This window comes from Fistularia commersonii, chromosome 12, assembly GCF_037954325.1.
Source record: "Fistularia commersonii isolate RoL2024-O1a breed Wild chromosome 12, RoL_Fcom_v1.0, whole genome shotgun sequence".
NCBI classification, from domain to species: domain Eukaryota; kingdom Metazoa; phylum Chordata; class Actinopteri; order Syngnathiformes; family Fistulariidae; genus Fistularia; species Fistularia commersonii.
Window position 1 is genome coordinate 11,421,364 of NC_141295.1, and position 10,208 is coordinate 11,431,571.

General features: G+C 47.3%; 1 protein-coding gene across 9 annotated transcripts in view; it reads right to left on the bottom strand.

Moving 5' to 3' along the window:
• nfixa (nuclear factor I/Xa) overlaps window positions 1–9,894 on the bottom strand; it is a 105,984-nt gene extending 96,090 nt beyond the window's left edge. For all 9 annotated transcript variants that reach the window (XM_086157087.1, XM_086157067.1, XM_086157073.1 and 6 more), the window contains exons 1-2: window positions 9,119–9,894; window positions 2,549–2,632 (exon numbers count right to left, since the gene is read on the bottom strand). In XM_086157087.1, the coding sequence (XP_086013213.1) occupies window positions 2,549–2,632; window positions 9,119–9,121 (87 nt within the window). In that variant the 5' untranslated portion in view covers window positions 9,122–9,894. The remainder of the gene's footprint in view (window positions 1–2,548; window positions 2,633–9,118) is intronic.
• Between the last annotated feature and the right edge of the window lie 314 nt (window positions 9,895–10,208).

Genomic DNA, 10,208 nt, shown 5'->3' on the forward strand with positions numbered 1-10,208 from the left:
CGGCGGGGTGGCGGTGGGGAAGGGGAGGAGGCCGACGACCTCATCAGGAAGTTCAAAAATCATCACCGCAAAATTTAGGAGAAGCCAAGTCGTTCTCGCACACGAGACCAGACCTTCCGCCCGAGCGGTTCGAAGAAGCCAAACGAGTTCCACGGGCAGGTTGTGAGTTTACCCTCCGAAAAAAGCAGACAAAAAAACAACACACCGCCATTAGTTTTCTTGTTTGCCAGACAAACGACACCTGGGCCTCGGACGAAAAAACAGTCTAACCCACTTTCAATGCAGCTCCCATTGTATGGAAGCGATACTCTGTTTCTAATCAGGCTTGGCTTTATCCTCGCTCGCTCCCTGCTCCTCGGCCTAATCAAACTCATATATGCAGGCAGAGTGCCTGCAATTATACATAAGCCCCTGCCTTGTGCACGTCCGTGTGTGAGTGTGTGAGGAGCATTGTGAGAGTGCTTGGAAGTGTGTGAATAAAATTCACTATGTGGATGTATATGGGTGTGCATGCGTGTGCACGTACATACACACAAGTTCACTAGGGTGCGGTTTCAGGGGTTGAAGTCACCCCAGTGCTTGAATGCCAAGTTTTTCAGGGGGGGGATACGAAGCTCTGCAGCTTTATGAGACCGCAGCCTATGTAGGATACTAAGACACTCACACCGCAAACACACATCAACACGGTGTACGGAGTTGCACACTCACACACACACACACGCACGGGGTGAACACGGCCACAAATTAAGTTGCCCCTTAGAAGGCACAAGGTGCTCAAGCGGATGCAGAAAAAAAAAAAAAAAAACGAAATTACAAACAAACCAGAAAAAAAAAGAAGACCAAACTTCATAAATCGAAAATAAAAAAGAAGCAGCGGGAGAAAGCGGAGGATATTGTGTCTGGTTCTTTTCGATCGTCTCTCCTCCTTCCTAACTACACCCAAAACCAGGGCGCAGGCCCAAAACCCCAAAGCCTTTGTGTGTCCTGTTGCCTTCCTATTCTGCCTTTCCCGTTTTCTTTTTACAGTAGTTGTTTCGAGCAACCCTTGTCTCTTTTTTTCGCATCCACTTTTAGTCTTCTGCCGCTCTCTCTCTCTCTCTCTCTCTCTCTTCGCCCTCCTCATCACACACACACACACACACACACACACACACACACATTCTCTTCGTCTGTCTGACTTTACTGGCTGTCTCTCCTTTGGCTGCGGCCCGGGCCGAAGCGTCCATCTCAGTATTCAGCACATGCACGCACCCGACTGGAGCAAACAAACTATGGCAACCGCAAAACACTGAAGCTCAGGTTTTGGTTTGGGGGTTTTCTTTCCTTTTTTTAACAAGCTCCTTTTCTCTGCTATCTGACCGTCACCTATGAAAAAGCCCCCTGAGTGCACAGGGTTCGAGCGGGTTTATTTTCGAGAAGATGCCACGGAAGAGGAAACAAATGCACCGTATGGCGCGACAACAGTTTAAATGTAATGCTCTACCCCCTGACACGCCGTGTATGTTTACAATCTCTTATACATTGAGAGATGCTCGGCGCCGGTACGACCATTAGCATGCGATTCGTGTGAGACAGGTGGTTGGGGCTCTCTTTCAAAGGCAGGGAATACGTGAACGGAGAACGTGTTTGGCGTTTACTACACGGCGCAGTGTAAATATTGTTTGAATAAGCTGTTTCTGTGTGCTCTTGGAGGGAGCGTGCCAGTCGGCGCACGCGGGCATATGCAGCCGGGGCGGGGAGGAGAAATGGCTGAGTGGCCGTTATGGCTAACAAGCATATCATATACAGTGTGGATGGGAGGGACGCTATAGATCTGTTTGCAATCTGAGTGTGTGAGGAGTGCAATGTGTTACGCCGGCTGCTTTTTATGTGTTTACTGTGAGCGATCGTTGCTTATGCGTCTCCTTCCAACTGGTTCGGATTAGGGACTTTCTACCATGTTTGTGTTCCAGAGAGGGGGAATGTATAGATTTGTTTTTTCTAGTCTGACGTCATCATTCCTTAATGTTCCCGGCGAATTCAAAATGTCAGATCGCAACGCCCGGACATTCGAACCCGTCATCTGCAACCTTGACCTGGAAGACACGTGTTTTTGTTCTGTTTTTTGGTTAATGTCCACGTTCGATTTCGTTTTCTCTGCAGCCGGCTTTTGCAGATGACGAACGCGTGGCAAGCCAAAGGTCTGCCGAGTGTAAATTGTAACTTTTGGAAAATACGCATCTTGAGATCTTAAGAAAATGCGGTGTTAAAGTTTCCACATATTAGCTCGTCAATTCGGCGCATCCGCGTTTGGCCGCAGGAGGACGCAGGAAGTTACGCACCGGTGGAATGAAAGTTTCCTAGATACATATGATAATAGTGTTCTATTCTGGTTCATGCACCGGTGATCCTTTTGTCTAAGTGCACCCCTCATTTCATCTGCTGTATGCATCTATGGAATGGAAGAAATACATCATCACAGAGGCAAAAATAGCGCGATAGAGAGAGTGTGTGTATGTGTGTGCATGTGTGTGTGTGTGTGTGTGTGTGTGTGTGTGTGTGCATATACCCTATATGTATCAGACACAAGGAAACACTCAGGCATCCCTGGGCCTCTGGCAGGATCGTCGTTCACCAGGTAAGTGTCAGTAGCCTGAAAAATAAAAGTTATTGTTTACAAGGGTAAAACAAACGTGCGTTACAATCATCACATATTAACACTCCGATGAAGCTAACACAGGGCAGAACAAAGAAATCGTTAATTCATATTTGCGACAGCATGTGCTCACATCATATTTGGTGACTAGAAATATTTTCCGGCATTGTTAAACTTTATTGACGCCATTACCGCGAACGCTCCCACACGGAATACCAGAATGAAAATTTACAGTAAAGGTTCGTCGCAAACCCCCGCCGGGTTCATTTCTCCGGAAAAAAAAAATAAAAATGGCGGTGCCAACAACCAGCTCGTGCACTATCAGTAGCCAGACTGTCTGTAAGTAGTGGTGTGTATACATGCATGTGTGGGTAAGTGTGCATTCAGGGAGCTTCATTTGTATTCTAACTCAAGCAGGCAGGCGGGCAGGGTTCTGGCACAGCCCAGAGCTGTGAAATGGGCTCTCCTTGCAGTTCTGCCATTGATTGGATCAACCTATCCCTCTCTACTTAGCCGAAGGGAGCCCAAATCCCACAGCCGCTGTGCTGTTCTGTGAAATCCTATTTCATTTCACAACTTTAACGGATAAAAAAGCATGCGCGCACTCTTTTGCCAGCCCGAGACCTCATGCCACATCTATTTAGCAAAACAGGAGCGGGGAGAGAAAAAAAACAAAAAAAAAAAAAAACACTGCTTCTAACTGTTTAAATGCAAACGCATATAGTCTCACCCTCTTAAAAATATAATCACCTGCACATATTTCCCTTACCCGTGTGTCTTACGCACGAGCGCACGGCGAACTACAAGGACACACACACACACACACACACACACACCAATGCACACGTGCATGCCACTTAAGCAGACACACAGACACAAACCCCATAATAAGAGCCAGACGTTGGCAGACCACACAGCCCTGAGTTGTGGTGAAAACAAAGCCTATTCATATCCTTCGCAATGAGAGGCCTGTACCGCTAACTCGCTCTCTCCACCCCCCCCCCCCCCATCTCTCCCCTCGGCTTTTTATTACAGATAATCTGCACTCGCGAACCTTCCATTTTTCTGCAATTGAGCGATTTCATCATCTTTATTAGTCCATAAACATGTTTTTTAGTTTTTCTTTTTTTTTTTCTCAGGGCTGCAACCTTCGACTCAGAAGGGGGGTGTGTGGGGGGGGGGGGGCGACACATTGTCCATTGTTGAGAGGACGAGTCCGGTAATGACTCGAGAGAGGCCTGCTGATAAGACAGCGTCGCGTAATAGGAACGGGGCAAAAGAGGGGGTGGGGGGGGTGGAAGGGTTGCGCGGATGCACTCGAACGCATCGTGCTTTTACGCGGGATCCGTGCAAAGACATCATGGCTACCCGTGACTGATAATGAGGCGATGCAGTTAGAACAGTTGCACCAGCGCGAGTGGGCCGACGTCCATTAACCAGACCGCAATTGTATCAGGTGTGCCAAAGCCACCGTGATTGGCTCCTCAGATTGACTGAGACGGGATTTAAAAAAAAAAAAAAAACAGTGCTGGAAAGGGCTGGTTTAATTGGCTGCCCACGCTCTGTTCTTTCTGGAATAGGTGTCTGGGCGGATGGCGCTGGGACAAATGGCCGAGCTGGGAGCGAGTGACGAAACAGTCGCGCCGCGTGAAAACATCCTCACCTCGCTGTGATAGCCCGTCCTCATCTGTCCACGACAATAAACGACCCGCTCTCCTGTGATACGAACCAATCGGCGAACTGGGATTTCTAATTTTTCTTTTTTTAATCTCATCAGCCAACAAAACAGGTGCTGATGAACCCCAATCCCCATTGTGAAATAGTGAATAACATGAAGCTAATGAATAGGCTAAGCTCTGTACCTGCCACTGGGGAACCGGAACATACTGACTCGCTTTGTTGCAACACCACCCCCCCTCCCAAAAAAAAAAAAAAACTCCAGGCCCCAAACACTCTCTCCTGCAGCACTGTATGAATTATATATTGTACTATATATATAGAACATATGCCCAGCCCATATGGCCAGCCCTGAGCGAAAAAATCTCAAAGCCTCCTTAATTAACATTTTAGAGGGAAGATTCGGAGGCGGGAGATTGAGTCAGTGACCTATTTGGAGTCCATCATTGCCCAATGCAAATGTGTTAATTGAGACAGATTTTCCCGCTCCGGAAATATGCAGGGGATGCGATGGAGGATTTTTTTTTTCCCTGTCAATGGCAGCCATCTGATCTAAGGTAGTGATAGGAGCCGCTTCGAAACACACCCCCCTTCTGCCTCCGCTGACAAAAGCAGACACTTTCACTTTCTCCCCTCTCACAGCCCAACAGTATTACTCGCTCTCTCTATCACTCTGGGTGCATGGGTGTATGTGTTGACGACCATATGGCCAGATTCTTTGGAGGTGAGATCTCCGAAAAACCTGCTCACACACTCATAACATGCTCGCTCACACACACACACACACACACACACACAGACACGCACACACACTCGCACACACAGACACACACTTGCACATGCACACCTCCAAAGAGCTTTGTGTATGAAAGGCCTTGATGGAGGAATTTGTTCTCAGATGGCTCCATTTTAAAGCACATGAATGGCAACATATCAATGATGCTTCCCTTCCTGTCTGTCTGCGTCGCACATTTGCCGCTACAGGAAAAAAAAACACACACACACACACTTGAACAAAACAACACACATTCACACACCTGGTGCATTCCTCCTCTTTTTTTTGTGAGGAAACATTTTATTCTGGCTCGTGCACGTCTCGAACCCACAACTGCTATCAGCGCTAATGGGTATTTAGATTTGTTTTTTGACATTTTTTTTTAATTTTTTTATTTATATTCATGATTTCGCTTGCTGAAAAATAAGACTGCCAAGTTTAAGGCACGGGATAAAAATGGAAGGGGGGCGGTGGAGGGGAAGTGGGGGGTGGGAAAGGGAAAGAGAAGAGAGTCCAGCCAACCTGCATGAGATGGCAACAGCTTCAAAGACACCAGGCGGCACTGGCGATCTGTTCCACGGTGTGTGAGGGGTGTATGAAAGGCAGAAATGGCCGCCGTGTGAGTCCCTGCCAAAGCTACCTCGGGGAGAAATGTTGGAAAAATACGATTTTTTCCACACACGGCCATCTCAAGGGGGCAAAAGGCAAAAAAAAAAAAAAACGGGGGAGAATGAGAGAGAAGATGAATAAATGGAGGGGTGACATTAAAAAAAGAAGCAGGGATGGATGGATGGATGGATGGCTGGCTGAGCGGAGCGGGGGCTAATTATTTCCCTCCACTCGCGGGTCCTGAAGGTTTCCGCCCGGGTCAGAAGTACAGCCAAGACGCGGGCGCTGGAGATCGCATTTGGCTTAAAAACGTGCAGTTGTGTTTTACACAATCGTAAATGCCGGGGATCCGACATAAGGCATGAGCAGCGAAGGCCTGACTGCAGGAGGCGGTTGCATGAAGCAATTATAGATGACCGCGTGGACTAAAATGTATAGCGGACGCCCCGGTGCCTGAGCCTCTGAGCCCCGGAAAGAGGGAAAGAAAAAACATTTTAAATGTATCATTTCTCCAGAGCTGTTATGGTGAAACAAGTTTTAACGGCGAACACGCAGCGACACACCCTGAGATTAGCTCTGCCTGGCACGGTGCCTATAAACTACTGATCTTGCTTGACAGGCTAGGCTACGGACTGCGGCCTTCAGATAATACCGCGCCAATCCGCAGCGCTGAACTCTCCGGTCTGCGACGATTTACCGCCGGACTGCTGCTCCCTCTGCGAGATAACACAACGCCACCGGCAACCCCCCTCCCGCCCTGCACACACACTTCTCCACGGATCCTCGGGCTTTTTTCACGGCCAGACCGCACTCTTTTAAGGCCTCGCCGCACTGGTAAAACGCTTTTAACAATGAGGTTTGGGTTGGTACAATCGGCCCTTTGTGTCACACGAGGACTGATCCGTGGGGAGATTTTCCTGTGGTTATGGTTCTAATACGGCACAGTTTACCGCAAAGACTAGGAAGCATAGAGTTACATTTCATAACACACACACACACACACACACACACACGGGGATACACGCTCCGACTGACTCACTAAGGTAGCCCATTCAAATATCCCACTAAGTTTCCGACTGGAAAAGAACAAGCGCTCCTTAAGAAATTATTAAATGATAATACAAGCTCCGTGCCCACCTCTTAGCTTGGCACTACCGGCTGCCTTGGCTTCGATTCGGCTGAGAAATGTAGTGGCTGGTTGGTTTTCTCAACAACAACCGCAATAACCAACTGTGAAATTACAGGCCCACTATCAAAACAGAATGAAGATACTAACATCACGGCCAATTACCGACCATTGTGAAACGCTGGCGTTTACCTTAAATAGGAGGATGGATGTCGTGACGAGCTGTATTTTTGGCACGTCAAACTACGAGCTGGGCGCAGCGTTTCAAGGGGTTAAAAGCGCACGAGATGTGACCGACAGCTCGAGTGATGCAGGGCATCATTAGCTGTTCCTGTAAAAGCCACTGCTGACAATAATTTGTCTGCAGACAAAACAAAGTCAAAGGAAAAATGCTCTCCATAGTTTTCTTGTTTATTATTTTTACTATTTAAGATGTTTTCACTCAGAATTTGAAATGGTGCCTTTTGGAAGAATTTCACAAACAAGGATATTTTTCATGGCTCCTTTGTATCCTAGTCAATAAATACAGACCGGGGACAAATCAATTCAATCATCGGTGGCACAATCTCTGATTATTACTGTATTCCACTGATTTTTTACACCTGTTTTCTATGTTACATTTATTATACCAGATTTAAGGCTTTTATGGGTTTGCTTTGTTGCTGGTTAGTGAGACAGACGCTTCCAAATTATAACCATGTATTGTTTCTGTCCACAATAAAAATTACAGATGTCAAACGCCTGGACCGCGAGCATACTGACAGTGTTATTTCAGCAGCAGTTTCATCACATACACACACACAAACACACGCACATGCACACACACACACACACACACGCACACACACACACACACACACACACACACACACACACTTTCTAAGCATATACATAACTGGCATGCATATACATGCACACATGTATAAATGAATACATATATGTAGCCTGCACATACATGTACTGTATGCATACTCCAGAATGTCAGAGAAAATAAACCTACATTTTCTGATATGCAATTGTCTATATTTTCACAAGTTATATGCATACCTATTCACGTATGCATGCATGCATGCATGTATTTATGTGTGCAGGTGTGTCTACATATACTGTATATCAATAAACACACACATCATATATGTAATATATGTGTGCATGTATGTCTACATAGTCCACAAATATGAGTTCAACATAAAAAAATGCAAATCAGAAAATACAGGTTTCATTTCCCTTCAAAGGCTCAGCTACAGTCAGGGTAATTATTAAGTCATAATTATATTTCGGTTAGACAGGAGAGCAGCGGTAGTGCCATCACCTGATTGCTTTCAGTGAGAGAAACAAGATATTTAAATTAAATAATAGAATACTATTAAATGAACAGAGACCGCAGAAACTGATCCTCTGACAGACTTCAAGGGCATGTTGAGTTATTATTGATATTATTATTATCATGATTTACTTTCTCATTGAGCTCTCAACACACACACACACACACACACACACACACATATAAAGCGACACCCACTATGCAGAGGCACTACCCGCTGAAAAAAGAGGGAGGATGAGGAGGAAAGGGGGTAAAAAGACACCTCCAACCGAGAGGATGGTTGCGGTTAAAAGGTGGAGGACAGGCCTGCGGTCACAGGAGCTGGAAAAGGGGTGGGTGGGAGGTGGGGCCGAAGCAGAAAAAAAAAAAAAAAAAACAACAACCTGACGACATTGAACGTCACCTGCATGCTGTCAGTGCACGGATGACCTCTGCCCCTTGTGAGGTGCTCTCATCCCAGCTGAGCTGAGCTGAGCTGAGCTGAGAGGAGGCGCTTCACAAAACATGTCAGACACGTCTCCAAGTAGGCCAGAGATTATTTGAGTGTCCAAGTCACATTTTGAATATCCAGTTGTTTTTTTTTTCCAAAAGCCAGACTCCTCTCATTCGCCTTCATCCATCCATCCATGGTTTCCACACTTTTCCCCAGTAATTATCCAACCTACTGTACACATCCAATCCAGCGAGCGAACGGCGCACGACGACGAGTATAATTTATTTAATTCTAATTCTGTTATTTATATTAAATGCGCTCTAATATGTCAGATTTGGGCGCTGGAAACTACTGGAATACTTTTTGGACACACACTCACACACACACACAGGTGTGCTACAGCTCCATTCACCTCCCCGGTGTTTTATTTGACATTAAAAAAATACAGAAAAAGGAGAAAGAGGGTGAGCAGCCTCTTCCTCCCTGCCTACAGACTCGATTCTTCTATGGAGGCGAATATTGAGCTACACAGCACGTACCATTATAGCGTGGGGGGGCGGGGGGGGAAGATCTGCCAAGCCTCTCAATGCCCCATTTTCCTTTAAAAGTTCAGCTTCCAGAAAAGTGAGGGAGAGACAGAGATAGAGAGAGAGAGAGGGAAGGAGAGGGAGAGAGAAAGAGAGAGAGAGTCTTGGTCTCTTCACTGTTGCCGGAAGCAAAAAAACAAAAACAAAAAAGGGATGTTTTAAAAAAAAAGGGAAAAAAAGTCAGCTTAAGTCCGCATTGAAGAAAAAAAAAAAGAAAAGTGGACGCCAGGAAGAGGAGGAGGAGGAGGAGAAAGAAGAAGAGGAGGAGGAAGGAGAGCGACGCCGAAGCCCTCGGTGTGACTGCCGGTTGTCCTCAGATGCGCCCCCGGATCCCGCGGCGAGGAGTCCGAGCGGCGTCCGCGTCCCTCCCCGGTCCCCGAGGTGCGTTCACCGGCGGATTTAATTCAAATTTAAAAAAAAACAGTAACACCGACTGAGGGGTGGGGGGGTGTTTAAGAGAGAAAAAGGGAGAGATGGAAGGAGGAGGAAGAGGATGAGAAGGAAGGGAGGAGGGGGGTCGGGGAAAAGTATGTTTTATATTATTTTCCTCTCGCTGCGGCTCCGCGCTCCAAAACGCGTCCAAAAGCGCTGTCTCTCCTGCGCCGTGCGTCCGATCTGTTTTACCCCACGTATCTCTCTCTCTCTCTCTCCCTCCCTCCCTCTCTCTCTCTCTCTCTCTCTCTAAACATACACACAAACACGTATAAGCGCGCGTACACACCCGCCCACACACACACACACACACGAATAGAGACGCAGTTACGCACAAACTGTATGTGTGTGTGTGGGTTGGGGTGCGAGAAGGAGGGAGGGTAGAGGAGGTGGAGGAGGACACCCCTGATCCTTCTCCTCCTCCTCCTCCTCCTCTTCCATCTCCTCTTCCTCCTCGAGATGAAGGAGCAGCCCGTGTTTCGCGCCTCCAAGCCCGGCGGCGCGGCGGCGCCGGGACGGTTCCTGCGCCCCGGCGCTCGCCTCCGTGCGTAAAAATGGATGGGAACACACACACACACACACACACAGAGCCACAGCCACACATACACAG